This window comes from Pelobates fuscus, chromosome 4 (genome assembly GCF_036172605.1).
Source record: "Pelobates fuscus isolate aPelFus1 chromosome 4, aPelFus1.pri, whole genome shotgun sequence".
Lineage (NCBI taxonomy): Eukaryota > Metazoa > Chordata > Amphibia > Anura > Pelobatidae > Pelobates > Pelobates fuscus.
Window position 1 is genome coordinate 118,916,453 of NC_086320.1, and position 20,641 is coordinate 118,937,093.

At 42.0% G+C, this 20,641-nt stretch overlaps 1 protein-coding gene across 2 annotated transcripts; it reads right to left on the minus strand.

The window, feature by feature from the left end:
• Positions 1 to 703: 703 nt before the first annotated feature.
• On the minus strand, positions 704 to 13,756 carry ZBTB14 (zinc finger and BTB domain containing 14). 2 transcript variants are annotated; one of them, XM_063450459.1, is made up of 3 exons: positions 13,532 to 13,756; positions 3,354 to 3,409; positions 704 to 3,241 (listed from the first exon to the last, which is right to left on the minus strand). In XM_063450459.1, exons 2-3 carry the CDS (start codon positions 3,354 to 3,356, stop codon positions 1,886 to 1,888), a joined length of 1,359 nt encoding a protein of 452 aa, XP_063306529.1. In that variant the 5' UTR covers positions 3,357 to 3,409; positions 13,532 to 13,756; the 3' UTR covers positions 704 to 1,885. The 2 variants fall into 2 exon arrangements, with proteins under 2 accessions (XP_063306529.1, XP_063306530.1); XM_063450460.1 differs by lacking the exon at positions 13,532 to 13,756 and adding an exon at positions 7,162 to 7,241.
• Between the last annotated feature and the right edge of the window lie 6,885 nt (positions 13,757 to 20,641).

Consider the following 20,641-nt stretch of genomic DNA (forward strand, 5'->3'; position numbering starts at 1 on the left):
CACTGAGTGCCTCGACCCCTCGAGGCACTCAGCACACAGGCAGAGCATCAGAAGCCAGCCCGATGGCTTCCGATGCTCTGCTACACTGCCGGGCGCCATGTGGGGCAACCCGGAAGTGATCGCTATCCTTTAGCGGCCCGGCAGTCAGTAGAGGTATTGCAGGATGCCTCGACATCGAGGCATCGCTGCAATAACCTTAGAGCTGCTGGAAGTGATCGCGCTCATATTTGCCGCGGACATACATGGTCCTTAAGGACCGTTTTTGCCGGATGTATCTAGTACGTCTGCAGTCCTTAAGGGGTTAAAGGTCATTGGTACAGATATTACTGTTAAGAGTACAAAGTAAATTTTCAAATAAGAGGCACCAACGCTGTTTGGAGTTCTTACCATGTAGGTTTGTGCTTTAGAAAGCTGATAATTACACTATATACTAGATATTGTTACGCTCTGCTTTTAAAAGTTTAAATACCATACAGTATATAATACTGAAGCCTTTAATAAACTCCAGTGTGATAAGGATGAAAAGCTGCTTCCTCTCCTTTGTTCATATCTTCACTAATGGTTTGAAAACTTACCTGGGGCTTAGCTCACCGACTGATGCTCTCAGCCAATGACCACGGCTATGCAGGGCTTAAACAAATATACGATGTAAAATAAACACTGTTCATTTAATTATATTCTGAATCACAAAATACATTTTATAAAATTCAGTTAGCCCTACCTCCACTGCAAAAATGGGTCCAGTAAAAGCTAAGCAAAGAGAAAAGAGATGTGTTTCCTGAATGGGTTCCCAATGACCAATGTAAAACTGTTTTTCGTGATCGCAGTGTATAAATGCATTTAATGTTTGAAAAGAACAACATGATTTTAGTACTATCATAAAATCTACTTACTGAATAACCCGAAAAAAAATCCTGACTTTTATTATAAAATGTATAAATCATCAGGCTATACCAAAGTCTATAATGTAAAATAAAAGCAAACTTCCTCTATGGATATTTTGTACATTGCTACAGGTGTATACATATCTGCATTGCTCTACCATGGAAGATAAACAAATCTGTACATTCTATATTGTACTAGTATGCTTTGACATGAAAATCCTACAATTACTTTAATTACTTTGTTTATTACACTGTACTTTAGGTGAGAACAAGATAAGAGAGCCGGTAATTACTTATATTAAAAAAAGCTATTGATTTAATACAGATTATTGATCAAAAAGTTCTGACATGAGATCTTTTACAAATTGAAACCATGAGTAATATATGGGGTGGAGAATTCATTTGTAGATAAGTAAGGCTTTTTCAAGGTTAAAATAAAAAGTGCAGACACATACGTAGGTGTGTGTATATGTAAAGTACAAAAACAAACACATATACACACACTGGAAACTAAATAGATATACATGTATATACACATGTACCCATCTAGAGAGTATTAGTAAAAAGAGAATTGATGTGTCTCATACATTTATAAAGTCATACACTTGCACTGTGTAGCTACACATACTGCAGATTTACAGCAAATATTAAAAAGTGTGGTGATATAATTATTTGTTCTACACAAAATGTAACTAGCATAAGACAAAAAAAAAATCCAAACAGGTTTTTGCAGTTAACAGCAGCAATACAATCCCCAATAGCTTGTTTTTGATGGTTATAAAGCAAATTCATATGCATTACATTAATAACTCAAATATCCAAAGCCACTTGAAATCTGTACAGTTTTCTAAAACATAATTTTTTTTGTATTTCTATCTGCTGCATGTATAAATAAGCATATTAGTAGAAGCAGTTTGGATCATACAAGTGCAGAATGGAGCTTATGAACACGCACACACATTATGCTACATATTGGACTTTTTTGTTTTTGTTTTCCCAATCTAACTACAGGCAATTGTTTCAAGCTGTTGTTCTGCTTCAGCTGCCATAGCTGCTGCCTGTAATTGTTCTGTCTCACTCTGTATGGCACTAGTAGTGACTTGCTTGCGTTGCTCACTATGCATATTGTTTTCATGACGTTTAAGGTCAGAAGCCTTTGCAAATGCCTTAGTACAGGAAGCACAAATGAACGGTTTTTCCCCTCGGTGTCTCCTCTCATGATCTTTCAGATGAGATTTGTGTTTGAATGCTTTGTCACACAGGTGACAGGCAAATGGCCTCTCATTGCTATGTACCCGCTCGTGTTTTTTCAAATCTGGTGCTCGGATGAAAGATTTAGTACACACCTCACAGCTATATGGCTTGTATCCTGTGTGAATCTTCAAATGCTCTTTCAGGTGAGCTTGTGTAGTAAAAGCTTTCGTGCACATTTCACAGACAAATGGTCTGTCGGCTGTGTGCAACTTTTCATGCTTTCTAAGTCGTGCTTCATCTGTAAATGTTTTGCCACAAGCTTGACAAGCAAATTGTTCGCGATGGCCATATAATAAATACTCAAATTTCATATCCCCCGTCGCAGTGGTCCATGCTGGTGCTTGTTCATCTTTCACTTCACTAATGCTGTCATTGTATGTTAAGGCTTGAGGGGTTTGAGATCCCAATTCCTTTGGCTCTGTTGTCTCCATTGCCTCAACCTCTTGACCATAGCAATTTACTTTTCGAACTTCTTCACTTCCTAGCTCTTTAAGAATTGCCTCTTGTACTCGCAGTGTAGCAGTGGGTGACTTCTCCTCATGCGTCTGTGGAGTTCCTTCTACTGTATCATCCGAAGGACTATCATCTTGATCACCAATTTCCTCTACTTCATCATCTTGATTGTCATTGGCACCACCAACTGGACGACTAATTTTTAAACTGGTCTCATAGGCATATTTATTTTTAGGAGAAGAAGGATTTTCATCTGTGGTAGAAACATCACGCTTTTGAGAGCACAGCTTATCCAAAAACCTAATTCCCAGTATTTGACCTGAGGACATCATCAAGTTCACATCCTCTTTCTTGACTGCAATCTTAGCAGTGTACATATAATTGAGAACCTCCTCAAATATGTCTGATCGCAGGAAATCTATTTCAATTACAGAAGAACTGTCAACTTCCAGTTTCTTGAAAAGTTTTTTGAAGTAGGTACTGCATGCTGCAAGCACACACCTGTGAGCCCGAAATTTTACATCTTCAACCACAATGGCTATATCACAAAATTCTCCTTCCAGGCGTTGCTCATTTAGTGTCTTTAAAAATATCGTTTTATGATCATCATCATTATATTTGAGCGTTTCAGACATACTTATGAAAAACTCCTGAAAAGAAGAAACAAATAATTAAATTGTCATTTTCTTTCTGCAAAAATTACACAATTTAGTTTCAAAAGTGCACAATTACAACAAATATTTATTTCCAGTTAAAACATACCATGAACAAAATAGTGGATGTCCTTATCGAGATCGGCAAGTCACAAATTCAAGCACCTGAAATAAATAGAAGAGGCTTCTTAAAAACAGACTTATACGGTAATATGAAGAATGTGAACCAGAGATCCTTTAAAGGGACAGAGTTGTTACTAAAATGTAAAATGTATGCAATCAAAAAGTCCATTCTTTATTCATGAAAAATTAAAACCCCACACATAGCAGTGTAATAAATAATACATGTAAATCAGAAACATATATACACACACACACATTTAAAATATCATAACTACCACCAGAAATAAAATAAAATTAACAGAAATATGCACAAAATGTAAAACAAAAGTAGTGATCCACAAAATAGATCATGTATAGAGAAGTGCACATCCATCAAGACTCTCTTTCAAGTTTGCGGATCTGCACAGATACAACCATCACACTCACCCATTATAATGAACAACCAATCCTTAAAAACAGCGTTCGTGAATACTTAATGTTACTGCCATTATTGCACTGTACTCAGTTTACATGTTGAGTGGGATATCTCCCATCTATATCAGATTCTACATGCATCCTCTTTTTTTTTTCAGCATGTTGAATACAATACCACCTGTTTGTGTTGCAACAGTGTGCATTGATAAACGATCCATTAAGAGTATTTTAGACATTTAATCATGTTATCAATAGTATTATAACATCATGTTAATGTCTAATGTGTGCACAGATCTATTTATATAAAATTGATGTGAAGCTCTCCTCGTTATTGTTATCTACATTTATCTTTTGGTTATCCTTAGATGGCTTTCTAGAGATTGCGTTTCTGCACAGATATTTATATACCAAGAAAGTTATGGTGGGGGAAAAAAAGTCAAATAGTCAAAACATTGCTTAACACAGAGCTGCACACCAGTCAAGTCATAAGACTTGCTTTTCCCACAGAAATCTCAAATCTGCAGTGATGTTACTACTGCAAGGGGTTCTGGGTGGGCATATGCAAATTAGCCAATAAAGAATCACATTTTTTCCTCATTATTACATTTTAAACATAAATTCCTTGAAGTTTATGTTTGCTGTATACAACAGCTTTGAAACCCAACTCAGGAAGAGATGCAAAACCAGTGAACCACTCGTGGACAGCTGTTTCGTTGTTAATGCAACTCATCAGCATGAGGTTGGTTCGCTAGTGAGGTTTGGCATAAAAATGTGATTCTTTGTTGAACTAACTATCATATGCCCACCCAGAATCCCTTGCAGTAGTAACATAACTGCAAATTTGAGATTTTTGTGGGAAAAGCAAGACTTATATAGCTTGATGGGTGTGCAGATCGGTGTTTAACAATGTATTATCTCAATGTATTATCTCTTAATATTAAGTAATTCACAAACACGGTTTTATAGGGGTTGATTGTTCTGTATTACGAATGAGAGTGATGGTTGTATCTGTGCAGATCCGCAAACTTGGAAAAGAGTCTTGATGGATGCGCACTTCTCCACACAGGATCTATATTTTGGTTAGCTACTTTTATTTTTACATTTTGTACATATTTACAGTACATTTATTTTAGTTTTGGTGGTAGTTATGGTGATATATATGTATATACATGTTTCTAATTTACATGCCATGTGTATATATATTTTTGGTTTATAAACCAATTCTCCATATAGAACAATTCTATTGTGCATGTTAGATATTAGTGCCCCTGCACTGCAATAAGCAGGATATACTGATCCAGATTTTGTTTAGGGATTCAATGTCTGTAGACTTGTGAATCAATTTGCAGCTACACGGTGGGAGCGTTTAGTACACTGCTATTATACTATAGCGCGGCCCGGAGTTATGGAGTTATTTTAACTATTGAGCAGCTGCTTAAAGGGAAACTATAGCGCCAGAAAAACTAACTCTTTTTCCTGGCACTATAGCTTCCCCCTCTGTCAAGCCCAGCACCGTGGTGCAGAAGGGATTAAAAACCCCTTCTGACACTTACTTGGGTCCAGCGCTGGCTCAGGTCCGCCTTCTCTCCTCCCACGCTGACGTCAGCCAGTGGGGACCTTATACGCATGCACGGCAATCACTGTGCTTGCTCCAGGATTTCCCCATAGGAAAGAATTATTCAATGCTTTCCTATAGGGATTCCGGTGACGCTGAAAATACTCAGGCATAGTATGAGGATATCCAGCGTCAGTTAGGCAACCAAAAGTCGCTTAACGAGCTGGAAGTTCCTCTAGTGCAAGCATGTCAAACTTGCGGCCCACAAGGACTATGTGGCCCTCCTGCCCTGGGACAGGTTTGTGCTGTGGCTGTGACCAGCTGCAGGACATGAAAGTTCTTTCCTGTCTGCCTTGCCACAGCAAATCACATGCTCCGGTGGCCTCCAGATATGCGACGTGTGTAAAGTCATATCCGCCGGCTGCGCAGCAGTGAGTCTGTCTGCAGAGCAGGTCAGCCACTCCTTCCCTCCTGCTCATAGTGCCAGGAGTGTCTGGCCTGCATGAGCAGAGAAGAGCAGGGCTGAAACTGGAGGACAGGAGGCTCATCTTAAGGTAGGGGGTTGAGGGACCTTACTGTGTAGTGTGTTATATTGGGGAGGCACTGGGTATATAAAATTAGTGGAGGGAGTGGGCAGTGTATTAATTGGTGGAAGGGATGTTGGCAGTGTATTAGAGTGGTGGGAGGGGGGCAGTGTGTTAAATAAGGGGGCAGAGTATTAGAGTGGTGGGAGGGGTGGCAATGTGTTAAATTGGGTAAGGGAGGGCAGTGTATAAAATTAGTGTTAGGAGTGGGGGCAGTGTATGCAATTACAGTGGAGGGGGGCAGTGTATTAGATTAAGGGGCAGTTATTAGATTGGGGGAGAGGACAGTGTATTAGAGTGGAGGGAGGGGGGAAGTGTATTAGAGAAGGGGACAGGGCTGCAGGAGGCTATGTATTAGAGGGTGGCAGTGTATTAGATTGGGGGGCCAGTGTATTAGATGGGACGGCAATGTTTTAGAGTCGGGGGACGGAGCAGTGTATGAGTGGAGGGAAGATGGACAGTGTGTTAGATTTGTGGGCAGTTTATTGGATTTGGGAGCAGTGTACTAAAATGGGTGGAGGGGGCAGTGTATAAGATTGGGTTTGCATGGAGGCGCTGAACGCTCCCCATGGAGACGCTGATTGGCCGCACAGAGTTTTGCCACACATTCACAATAATTCCCAATGCTTTCCTGTAGGAAAGCTTTGGATTGGCACAGATCATCAAGTTTGATGATCTCAGCCAAAGTGAAGAACACACTCATAGAACTTCAAAATCAACACGATAACATCATTTGTTTTGTTTTTTTACAGCTGTGTAACAGCATACATTCACCATTTTAGTCCCATTACCAAACTTTTCTTAATATGTCAAGGTAGTTGGACTGAAACATTGGTTATATGAAAAAACATGTTTCCTTAAAAGAAATTTGCTCTTTTGTTTACTCTGAAGCCCTAACAGTGTGAGGACGTCCATTGTCAGTTAGGCAAAAAATTTTATACTGTACTTTTCAAAATAAACCCAAGTTTCTATAAAAACTGAAGTATTTTTTTTTTATTTAAAAAAGTTTATTTAAAAACATTAAATTACTTAAAAAGCTTAAAAAATATTTCATCAAGGCCAAGCTTAGAGTTAAGGTTAAGGGTGTTGCCATGTTAGTATAACAGAGGACCCATTGAAAGATAGAATTAGGTTATGATGTATGGAGGGTTCATCATCCAGAGGAAAGAGATTATGCTTTCTGCTCATCCCCCCACGGTTCATATTCACAAGTTGACTTTTTTTCTGATGTTGGGTTCTACCTTGGAGATGACTAACAACTCCAGGATAGAAAACATCACATGGTCAGATCACGTACCAACGTTTTTAAATCTTGAAGGCAATAATTATTATGGTTCTCGCTCTAAATGGAAAATGAATAACATTTATATTAAAATAAGAAGAGAGTAAACAAGAGCTGATTAAACAGGCCAATGATTTTCTAGAGTTTAATGATAATGGGGAAGTTCAATATAGTACATTATGGTGCACCTTGAAATGCTTTTTTGATTAAAAAAAAAGGGGATCCTTGATGAAGATAGAGAAATGTAGAGATATCACTGAATTATATATTTCTCTGGCAAAACTAGAAAGACAGAATAAAGTTATTTCCACAAAGAAATTTGCAGATAGAAACCATCCAGAGTAAAATAACAGAAAAATTACAAGAAAATGCAGAGAAATCACTATCGCGCCTAAAACGATACTGGTACTATAATACTAATGGGCCTGGAAAAGAACTGACCAGGAAACTAAAAATATATAATCAGCAACCCAGAATAAAACAAATAATATTTGATGGTAATATTTGTATTTCACCAGCACAGATAGTAAAGGCATTTAGCCAATATTATAAATCACTTTATAATCTGACGGATTCCTTGGCCAAAAATGTTGAACTGAAATCATTTCTAAATGACCTGCCCCTTCCCGATCTCTAGAAAAATTTGAGAATTTGAGTCATTCTTTTACAACATCAGAAATATCATCAGCAATAAAGAGGCAAGGCTCCAGGGCCAGATGGCTTCACAGCTCTATTTTTTCAAATTCTCGATCCAGTAATTAATCCACTTCTAAGTAGAATGTTTAACTCAATTAGGGGAAATAGTGGTTTCCCTCTAGAAATGATGGAGCCCAGTATTTCTCCTGTCCTAAAACCAAGGGAGGATCCAACATTAGTCACCAACTATAGGCCTATTTCCCTTATCAATTTAGATATTAAGATCTTAGCTCAGAGACTTAATTGAGTGATCCATGAACGTATTGATCCAGACCAGGCAGGATTTATGCAGGGTATATCAGGAGAAGAAAACACCCGCAGAATCTTCAATATTTTAGAGGAAATGCCTCTTAAACAAACCCCTTCCATTTTAATGGTTCTCGATGCCGAAAAGGCTTTTGATCAAGTAAATCGGAGGTTCATGCAGGAGACCATGTGGGTGCTTGGCATAGATGGCATATTCATGGAGCAAGTAAAGGCTATATATGAACTTAATGGCGAAACATTGACTCTAATTCATTCAAAATCCAAAATTATAAATTAAATCTTTCTAAAACACAACATTTTTACATTTTATATGACTGATCAACTGAGGAAGGACATAGCTGACCTTAGTCAATTTGGTATACATCAAAAATCTATAGACTATTTCAGAATTAAGATCAGACCTAAAATACTGGAAACTGTTACAACGAATTATGAAACCCTGTGGGGGAACTTAATATATTGTTGACTCAATGGAAGAGATTACAAATGTCTTCTTTACTTGTTTAGAGCTATACCATATCATGTCTCGAACTCTATTCTGAAAAAATTCTATTTGGCATTTTCTAACTTTGTATCGGCATCTAAAAAACCTAGGATCCCAAGTACAGTCCTTAAGAGAAGTACATTATAGGACGGCTTGGGATATCCAGATATATATTGTTATCGTGACTCATTCCAACTCCTCCATATGATAGCATGGAGGAGAAGGAAGGAGACTAATCTTGGCTGGTATAACATTGAAATACATAGAATAGGAATCTGTGAGCCATACTTATTATGTGGTCCTCTGCCAAACTATTAAAAAAAACTACAGTAGGAATTAATAGGCTGGGAGATCTTTATAACTTAAAATTATCCAATTTCCAGATATTGAGAGAATATTTAAATTACCTGCAAAATAATTATTCAATTATTTCAGGATTAAACATTTTTTTCAAAGTAAATTCTATATCCGATTCAGATATATGGGATGATATTTTCGATATACCATCACCAAAATATTTAGTTTTGAAAATTTCAAATATTCTTGATAATTCAAAAATAATTGATAAACCTAAAGTTTTTCAAAAATGGGAAATTGATTTGAATTTATCATTTTCAATTAAGACATGGCATGAAGCCTGGAACAGGACTAGAAAAGAAGTGCATTGTATTAACCTTCATGAACAGTTTCATAAGTTGGCACACAGATGGTACTTGGTCCCCACTCGTATAGCTAAATTCCAAATAAACTCTAGTGATTTTTGCTGGAGATGTAAACAAAAGATGGGAACACAACTCCATATTTGGTGGGAGTGCTCATACCTAGATACAAAAATAATATATCAGAAATTATTACAAATATACTAGATTTTCCCTACTCAATAACAACTCAGACTTTTCTCTTGCATTTAGACTTTCCAGTTATAAACATACCATATTTCTCATAATAGATATACTATTGGCCTTTAAGATATGCCTAGCTAGATATTGGAAAACACAAACTGTTCCATCATGGTCTGAGATTAAAACTCAAATTAAGTTCCAGGCAGCCTCAGAGAAAAAAAAATTATAATAGAGATGTATCGACAAGATCTGGTCAAAATGGTTTGTAATATAAACCAAACTCGGAATTTCCCTTGCGAGAATTATACGCAGTAAAACCTTTAAGACTCCAGAGATCTCCAAAACATACCAGCAAGGGAACACCAGAGACAATAAAATAAGGCTATTAATAGGATTTATTTTAATGAATGAATGTATACTGTTTTTTTCCTTTGTTGTTGTTCTTTTTTTTTTTTTATTATTATTTTCACTTCCTTTTCCCCGACGTAAAACGATAAATTATATAAGTACTATGTCATAATAAACATTTTGGCTAGTATGAAGAGCTTTAGAGAAAGAAGGAAAGGATAAGGAGGATTTATCTATATATTCATTTATTGTTGATTATATAACTACATATTGTAGTTATCATGAAGTTTATCATGAAGTTTATACAATTTTTACTTTTTCTTGTCTTTTATTGAATTTGTAAAAAAAAAAAAAAGTCAATAAAGAGAAATATATATATCAGTTAAAGTGCGGAAAATGATTTCGTAGGGAAACGGGGGAGAATTGATTAACTTTACAGTCCTGTATATGTAGGTGTATTGGATATCAAGCTCATATGGTAATGAAAGAGTGCAATATTTTAAGATTTCTTCTTGCCCTTTTTCTTACATGATCAACGAATTGTAGGGCACATCTGCTTATAGTGACTATATAAATATTCACGTTTGTGTGGTGTCCGTATTACCTACTTTTTAGCCCATAACCACATGTGTGTCAATGTGAAATAGTTAATGATTTGTTAAAGATATCATTAATCTTATATTTTAATGTTTCTACAAATACTAAAGAGAAGCTTAACTTGTTAGATGAATAGAAATTATCCTCATACATTATAATTAACCCCTTAAGGACTGAGCCAATTGTACAAGTTGTGATCAAAACAAAATGTAAATTTGCACTATATGTTTGTTCAACGGCAATGACCCTCATTCATATTAAGTACACCCACACTTATTATATATAATTTTATTCAGAAAAAACAGGGCTTTCATTTAACATCACATTTGTAGCTATGAAACATAATTTAATATAAAAAAATATATAATAAAAAAGTGCGAAATTAGGAAATGTTGTACAGCAGTGATGTAGGCTCCTGGTACTTAAAGGGACTCTCCAGGGAGGTGATTTTACTCACCTCGTTCCAGCGCCGGGAGCCTCATGAAGCCGCGCCCCCTATTTCGTCAAAATGATGAAATAAGCGGGCGCGAGCAGGGAGCAATCAGACGCTTCCATTTGGAAGCGTCATTGCTCCCTTGTGCGCATGCGCAGCTTCGCCACACATGCGCACATACTTCAGAGGGCGGCATTCATGCCGCCCTCTGAAGTGCTGAGCGCACTACCGCGCATGCGCGCGCCCGCAAGCTGAGCTGAGTGACAGCTCAGCTCGCGGTCTTTGCCCGCCCCCCTCCTCCGCTGACAGGCTGGAGAGAGAAGGCGCGCACACAGTGCCTTCTCTCTCCTGAACACGTCAGACGTATTTTAATACGTCTGACGCGTACAGGGCCTTTTTAGGGCCCTGCGTGATAGGAAGTCCCTCTAGTGGCCGTCTGAGTGACGGCCACTGGAGGTATTCCTATCAATGTAAACACTGTATTTTCCCTGAAAATACAGTGTTTACATGAGAAAGGCTGCAGGGAGCTATAGATCTCACCTGAACAACTACATTAAGCTGTAGTTGTTCAGGTGACTATAGTGTCCCTTTAAATGCCTGGAGCAGAAGAGGACCGGTAAGAAAAAGATGGCAGCGTTTGTGAGGGACAGTTTAGGTAATTAAATGTCACCTTTCCCTGCCCCTTCTAGGGCAACAGTAGAAATGCCACAAGGCATTTTCAAGCACCATGACCACTAAAGACTGTAGTGGCATGGGCGAACAAAGCTCTTCTGCAAAGGAACAGGTGCCCAGTTAATTGTCAAACTGTTAATTTGACTACTTGGCGGGTGCGCCATGGCAAACCGGGCACCATAACAATTACAGTCTTTTAAATCACTGCTAAAGGACAATTTGTGTAGATATCAATAATTTCCCCTAAATTTCCAGGCTGCAGCAGAAGAATATATTTAGTTTGGTGTTTCATAAGTATGCAAATGCTGTATATAAAAGGACACTGGGATACTAGAGGCACCCAGAACCCTTCAGCTCATTGAAGCTGTCTGCGTGCAATCTCTCAGTTCCCTTAACCCCTTAAGGACACATCATGATTCCCTTTTATTCCAGAAGTTTGGTCCTTAAGGGGTTAAAGGGACACTCCAGGAACCCAGACCGCTTCTGCCCATTGGAGTGGTCTGGGTGCCAACTCCCATCACCCTTAACCCTGCAAGTGTAATTATTGCAGTTTTTATAAACTGCCATAATTATTTTGCAGGGTTGTCCTCCTCTAGTGGCTATCAGGCAGTCACTAGAGGGACCTCTGGCTTCTTAGAACACGATAAGTGTTTTAAACGACACTGGACGTCCTCACGCTATGCATGAACCTTCAGCAGAGCCGTAATCCCTATAGGAAGGCATTAAATAATGCTTTCCTATGGAGAGATCTAAAGTGCTCGCGGCCATTGCCACGCATGCGCATTAGGCCTCCCCTGCCGGCTGAGGCCAGCGGGGGAGGCGTGTGGGCGGAGCCTGACCCAGCGCTACATTCAGGTAAGTGTCTGAAGGGGTTTTAACCCCATCAGCGACGTGGGATGGTGGGTGGTCGGGAGGGGGGCACAGCAGGATCCTGGCACAGGAGTCCCTTGCAATTGTTATTATTGCAGTTTTTGCTAAACTGCAACAAGTACTTTGGAGAGTTAACTCAATCTGACAGCCACTAGACTAGAGGGACAAGCTGTGCATGAGGACATCCTAATATAAACGCAGCAATTGCCGTGCAAGCACATTAGGTTGTGAGGAGCAGAGGCTGAGCCTGAACCAGCAACGAGGGCCAACTTGGTTTTCCTAGCACTATATTATTATTATTATTATATTATTTATATAGCACTATCAGGTTCCGTTGCGCTGTACTATACGCTCCCTTTTATACAGTACCAAAATACCAACTAATGACTTACTTTAAACCAGAAAACTAATGACAATGGCTGGCTTATGCTGGTAAAATGCCCAAATTGTAGCTGGAGTTGCAGTTAATAAATGTGAGACAAGCAAATCCTATTAGAATCTGATAATTTTCATCAAATTGAATCTACCTATTTAATGCACAAGCTCCATTGTGAATACAGTCCGCAGCTCTGTGAATAATATGCTGCCCTATCAAAATAAAGGGGATCGAGGAACTGCAGGTCACAAGTGCTGAAATGGAAATAGTCTCCATACAGCATGCCTGTTCTGGCCGTGCTATCTCTGCTTAGTAAATCGCTCATTGTGTTTCGCAGCCTGGTTCCCCCAGGCGAGGCTCTGGCAGTGATAGCAGCAGCTCACGCACAGCTCGGGGAGCGGACAGCCGCCCTGTGACTCGATAAGCGCGAGATTAGTTCGTGCGCTATCCTCGCGCCACGGGTCAGCCCCCCTCCACCACCAATGTCGCGCGGGGAAGGGAAGTCACGCGCACCCAGTACCGACAAAAAACAGGCACCCGCAGCCACGAGCCCGCCGCCATGTTTGCTTAGCTACACCTCCATCCAACGCGGGCCCGCGACTCCGCCATCCCCTTACAGACGGGACTGCGGCGTGAGGTAATGTCTCGAGATCTCGGGAGCTTTGTTAGAAACTGCCATAAACGCGGCGCGAGACAGTCAGCTTGAGAGCGCGCCCGCAGCGCTTTATCGAGGCAGTGACTTACCGTGTGCGCGGCCCGGGGCTAGGCGGTGGGTGATGGTAATGTGCCAGTAAAATCGTTATGTCGGTTTTGGGGGGTTGTGCGCGTCTCTCCGGGCCTCCTGCACGAGCTCTGGGTGTGTGTGCATGCGCGGTGAGGGGATGGCGCGCTGCGCAGGCACGGAACTACTACCCCCACCGCGGCTGAGGGGTGGGGAAACACCCCCTCCGGACCAGGGCCAGCCGCCACACACCGAAACACGCACGGGAGAGGGAGAGACGGTCCCCACACGCCCCCCTCCCTCCCTCCCGGTATCACCGTGTATTGCACGCTGTAGCACTTTATTCTGCAGTATGTATTTAACACCAGTTCGCTGCCTGTCTCGCTGTCACCGTGTACCAGGCGCGGTCTGTAGGCCGTGCTCGGTACAGGGTTTATTATCCGGGTCCGTGCACTGTACAAGGAGGCGCTGCTCCCTTCCCCTCAGCGGACACAAGCTGAGCTCTAAGCGCACGAGTCAACGCGCAACTGCCTGGAACGTTCTGTCTATGACGCGTGCGGGAACGGACTTGCGCGAGCTCGGTGACGGACTGTGACGTCACAGGTGGCCGCGCGGGGAGTACGTCTTGTCCGTGGGCGCGAACTGTTCTGGTTATGACGCGCATTCAGTCTCCGCTCCTTGGTGGGAACGGTCTGCTTGCTTGGAGATTACCTGATAGTAATAGTAATGATAGGAGGGAGACACCGTGCGGCACACGAAACTGTGCTGTCTTATGTCGGGGTAGCGATAGAGGCGTTAATATGTACATTGTAGTTATAGTCGCCCTACAAGTCTCCTCAGTATTGCGCGGGTTATATACAGCATTGTCAGGGAATTACCTGGAGACCAAACGAGAAGAATCTCATGTAGTTTATTCATTAACCCCTTCAGCACGGAGGCATTTGTACACTTTCTGATCGAAACAAAATGTGAAAAAACATTGAATTTCAGCCATAAATCACGGATTTCATTTCAAGTACAACCACAATTTTTTTTTTTTTTTTTATTCAAGATTTTTAATTGCATAACAGGACGTGTATATCACTATTAATAAATAAGGTCTCTCTCTCTCTATGTATATATATATGTATAATCTATCCAATACATATCTTTTACAATATCTTTAAAACAGAAAAAAAAATACAAAAAGAAACAGTTTCCACTTCACATCAAATATTTACATATGAAAAATAAGTTATATAGAAATAAAAACTAATAAACTAAGATGTTATTTTCTTAGTTCTACAAGGCATTTTAACTGAATGTCATAATACTGTTAGCTTTTACTGCAATAAAATAAATTTTTCTGTTTTTCCAACTTTTTACGCATCAACAGGAACCGGATAGAATCCACGCGACCCACAGGGGCACAACACTAATCGCTAGGCACTGCTTGGGGGCCTGTGACTCTCAGACCCGACCGCCCAATACGTCCCAATCTGTACCACGAGTCTCAACCAGCATTTGGAAGAACACCAGAACACACCAAACTTTGCCCCAGACAACATATGTAGGAGCCCACTTAACGATTAAGACACACAGTCAGAAGGCTACAATGCTGGTTACGAACTCATTTTGTGGTATCGCATATAAACACTGCAGAGGGGGCTAATAGTGTTTGTTTATGCCTTAGATACCTGCGTACACCACTCTGATATGATGATGCTGGGGGGGACAATGGGTGTAACCTGCACCACTACCGCCCTGTGGTGGGGGGACACACCGGTGGGCGCATGATAAAAACAGTCTTTCAACACATTCTCCTACGGGGAAGCAGGGGGGAGGGAGTGGGCAGTGGGAACCTGACAAATAGATGGATGGTGGGAACCTGGTATCTCAATGTGGGTCCGGAGAGGGAAGGGACAGACGATTGATGAGGCTACTAGCACCACCTAACTGGCAAGGGCCAGCTTCACAGGCCTCATACGGTTGCTAACCAAGGGAGGAGATGGGGGGACAAACAAGCAGACCACCCACAGATCGCTGGGGGGAGGCTTAGATAGGAGGATGGTACGGGGCGGGAGGGGAGGGAACGGCTCCCAACCCACGAGGGGTTCGAGATGGCTACATGTATCCAACCTCATTGGTCTCATTAATGAGAAATGGACAATGTTCTAATGTAATGTGAACAACATATTTCTGCGGCTCGAGGGTTCTAGAGCCACGTGGAGTCATCTTGTGTAGTGGTGTAAGAGGAGGGATCGGTGACCCAGCGACTGGCTCACTCAGAGGACTCTGACCCTTGTGTATGAGAAGCACAGTACTTTGTATATAGTTGATAACCTGTTATTGTTAAAGGATGCTCGGTTGGGCTCCCCACTCAGTAAGAGGCGCCAAACAGTAGGAGGGGGACCCAGCCGGTCGACAGGTGCGGCCCCTGGGCCCACCAGCCTGACGCCTTTGCCCTAGATCCGAAGAGACTTCTCCCGGACTCATTTTATTGCGGAGAGAAACGTAAGTGCAAAAGACTTAAACAAACCAGAAAAGCCATCTCATGCCCTCAATCAATTTCATAGCCACACATAGTCTTTATACAAGAAACACATTTTATGGCAGACCAGACTCCCAAACTGACAGACCACCACTTCACACAATGTTTTCTTAGCAATAACCCAGAGTGAAAATTGAAAGGGTTGACATACTGATACATAGGGCCCTACAGTTCATGCCCAATGAAGTGCTCAAGGATGACTTTGGAAGATACATCTGCGTGAAGGGTAGAGTGGGTGACCGAACATACACATTAGAGAACCTCTACATGCCGAACAGGAACCAAGGTCAGTTCCTCAAATCAGCCATGCGAACGATCAGGGGCTTCACCGAGGGCTGCCTCATCATGGGAAGCGACCTCAACGTCGCTCTGGATCCTCACTAGATACATCATCAAGCACTTCCTCGACACCCCACCACGTTATTAACTCCATCCACACCTGCCTACGGGAACACCGATTGATAGATTGTTGGAGAGCAAAATACCCGGAGGACCGAGATTACACATTCTTCTCCATACCCAACCAGATGTACTCGAGGTTAGACTACTTCTTACCCCACTACTTTCTCACAGATCTGAAAAAAAGCACACATTGGGACAGCTACGTAGTTGGACTACACCCCGATACTTATGACCCTTTCATCCCCCTTTACAAACCAGCTTTTGGACAGTGAGGTGCTCCTGTCGGACCCGTTGGTGACAGCAGATTTTCACGAACACCTCACTCACTACTTTTGGGAAAATGAGATAACCAATATTGCCCCCATGGTCCTGTGGGAGGCCTATAAGCCCATCATCAGGGGTCACTTCATAGCGAGGGGGGCGACGATGAAAAAAGAGAGGGCGAAACACTTCACAACATTAGTACAAGAGATCCAAACCTTAGAGGTGAGACAAACAAACACAACATCCAGCTTACTGGACCAAACTGACAACTGCCAGACTAGAGCTATCCACCATCCTAAATGCTTCCTACCAAAGGAAATACCTCCAAACGAAAACATTTTTCCACACTAACGCAAACAAATGTAGGGCACTACGGGCCCGCATGATTGCCAAACGGAGGGCAAACACCTAAAATCCATAAGATTCTGCGGACCGACAATAAACTGGCATACCTACCACCAGACATAGCTGAAACACTATGAGATTACTACGCACAGCTATATTCCAAGCAAAACAGCTATATTCCAGCAAACCACAAGACGCCCTCCTGGCGACATACCTGGACAGACACGTACACATGCGCCTCACTAGAGAGGCAGCACAGAAACTGGAAGAACCCCTCACCATAGAGGAACTAGCAGGGGCGCTTAAGACGACAAAACTTCGCAAGAGCCCAGTCCCAGACGGACTCACTACACACTATTATAAACAATTCGCAGCCTTGCTTCTCCCCATCTCCTCAAAGCCTACAATTCCATTAGAGACCACCATGAGATTCACAAAGACACGCTGGCAGCCAACATCACGCAGATCCCCAAAGAGAGTAGGGACGCAGAACAGTGTGCCAATTATAGGCCAATCTCCCTACTAAATCGTGATCTCAAATTGTTCACCAAAATTTTATCCACCTGCCTTCAACGATTTTTCCCCTAACTGGTACATCAGAAACAAGCAGTGTTCGTTCCAAAACAATAGGCACGGGACAATACGATCCGAGCGCTGTCCCTGATCCACTACGCGCAGCAGCTTTCGACAGTTGTCAATTGGGACTATCTGTTCACGGTCCTGAGGGCTCTGAGGATGGGCCATGTAACGGAGTTTCCTGTACCCCGGTTGGGTACCTCCGCCGACAGATGCTCCTAGTGCTTACCGAGGGCTGCAAGTATTCTCTAGACACCATAAGCACTGTAGACCTCACAACCCGCCGCAGCTTGGTTGGGGTCTCGCCGTCTCCGACCCACCCTGGACCTACGACAAGGCTCCAGGTTCCAATGGGGGAACCTATCTTCTTCCAGAGAATCAAGCAGGAGCAGCTCTTACAAGAGCTAAGTGAATCCAAGGGAGTATAGTGATTATAGCAATCCCTTGCAGTGATAAAGCGGCACAGGGACACAAGTTAACCAACCAATAAAAACAGTAATTAAATGTACGACACTCCCATAACAAGCATACAATCCCTCCCCTCTGCCTGTGATATAATTAAGACAGATAATGCATTAACTTAATTATCCCTAGGCAGAAAAAAACACATTTTTACAAAGTCTCATAAGTACCCCAAAACACAACATATTCCCATAAAGTCACATCCTCTGATAACCCTAATCTGGGTGTACAACATATCCAAAAATCCACCCTTATCAGAGAAGAGGTTCAAAGGTTTCATGGAAGTCATATTTTTGCCCATTCACAGGCATGGTCCCATGCCCAAAACAGTTCCATAGAATTAGGCTGTGCGGCCGGTCTAGTTTGGTAGTTTGCAAACGAACAAACTACCCAACAGAGTCAATAGTCTTACCCTGGAGCTTGTTCCCTTCATCCAGATGAATGATCTCACCGAACAGTGCCCTTCTAAGCAGAATAGAAACTAATGCAGGCGATGATCCAACCCCATGAACCGCCGCAGCTTGGTTGGGGTCTCGCTGTCCTCCACCCACCCTGGACCAAAGACCAGGATCCAGCTTCCAGTGGGTAGACCTCTCCTAGTCCAGAGAGCATAGCAGGAACAGCTCTTACAAGAGCTAGTGATTATACTCAGGGGAGTATTGTGATATAGCAATCCCCAGAGTGAATGTAGTTCTCCAATCCCCCAAACATGAGCCAAGACTTCATGAAGGGGTAAACAAATCTTTCTTTAATGGTAGCCACGCTTGGCCTTATATGACAATCCCCATGCAAGGGGTACACCCACATGGACCTTGTGGGGAACTGAGTTACAATATTCACAGACCAATAAGAACAGTATTCCAATGCACGACACTCCCACACACAGCACACAATCCCTCCCCTTTGCCTGGGAGATAATTAAGTCAGTTACTGTAATCTCCAGGCAGAAAAAAAAACACATATTTCTATAAAACCCCAAAAGTACCCCAAAAACACATATCCCCACAAATGTTACATCCCCTGATCGCCCTGATGTAGGTGACCAACATATTAAAAAAAACACCCAGATCAGTTCAGGGGTTCAGGAATTTCCTGCAGGTCATAGTTTTTACCGACCGCACGCATGGCCCCATGCCCAAAACGGTCCCATAGAATTGCGGCTAAGTGCCGCTGGCAACCGACCGGGAACAGTGAAGTCTTCATCCCAAAAATAGTTCCATAGAATCGCGGCTAAGTGCTGCTGGGGGACCGACCGGGAACCGTGAAGTCTTCATGATGAAAATAGTTCCAGGGCATTCGCGTCTAAGTCCCCCGAAGTCTATTCGCGGTTTTGGTCCATGCGAACGGCCGCTAGGGAGCTAGCGTTTGGTTCTGTGGAAAGTGCCGAACCAGGGAACCAGGGGGAATAAAATATGGGTCTTTACAGTCATTGACTTGGCCTGTAGTCTTTTGGCAAGAGGCTAGCCAGCAGACCCCTCCATGCACCCGTGACGAGGTTCAGTTCGTCACAACTACCTCTTCCTAGCTGAATAATTTCTGCCCCCTCTTGTCCACTCACGTATTGGGATAATGGAGAGATCAGATCACGCACCCGTTTTGCTTACACTACACTCACCTTTATTTAAACCGTGGGAAAGACAGTGGAAGCTTAATGCGAACCTGTTGACTGGACTTGAGGACATCGAAATGACTAGACAAGAACTGATTCACTACTTTGAAACTAATGAATCCCCTGATACACCCCCACTGACAATATGGGAACTACACAAATGTGTAATCAGGGGGCATTACATCAAGGTATGCACACACTCACACAAGAGGGATCAGGCCCAATGCATGTCTGCACTGATGCGTGAAATCACTGAACTTGAAGACGCCCATAAACAGACTAGCAGACGACATATACCTTCGACTGACGGAGACACGCAGGCAACTCAAAGATATCTTAGCACAAGGTCTCCTGCTTACACTTAAGAAGTCCACTAGGTTCTTTTTTGAACACTCAAATAAGACTGGGGGACTGCTGGCCCGACAGTTATGAGACAGAAGACGTCATATCCACAAAATCAGACCCAAGGGGAAAGGGGAGACTAGACTACCAGAGGATATCTTGCAAGCATTTTAAGCATATTACACCGAATTGTACAACCTAGCCCAATCCCATCAGGGAGAGGCTTCCCAATGGCGACGCCACATGATATCTGACTTTCTTGACCAGAACATCTCAAAGAGACTGCCGAATGAGGCAGCAGATGAATATAAAATATAAAATGATAAAATTGCAGTGAATGGTCAATACAATTAAAAAAGATAAAACTCTACATGAAGGCGTCTTGGGTGTAATGTATCTAAGTGATATGTACTTGAGCCTCTATAAATTGGCTCAAGTTAATCATCATAGGTATAGATTATCCAGCCAGGAAAAAGTAATAACAGCACTTTCTTGAACGTTCCTCTATTGGAAGGTAGACATCACCATTTAAAATAGGATAATTTACACTTACAAAAAAAGTCATAACATATCTTGCAATCAGGTTGGTAAACTTGTTTTCTT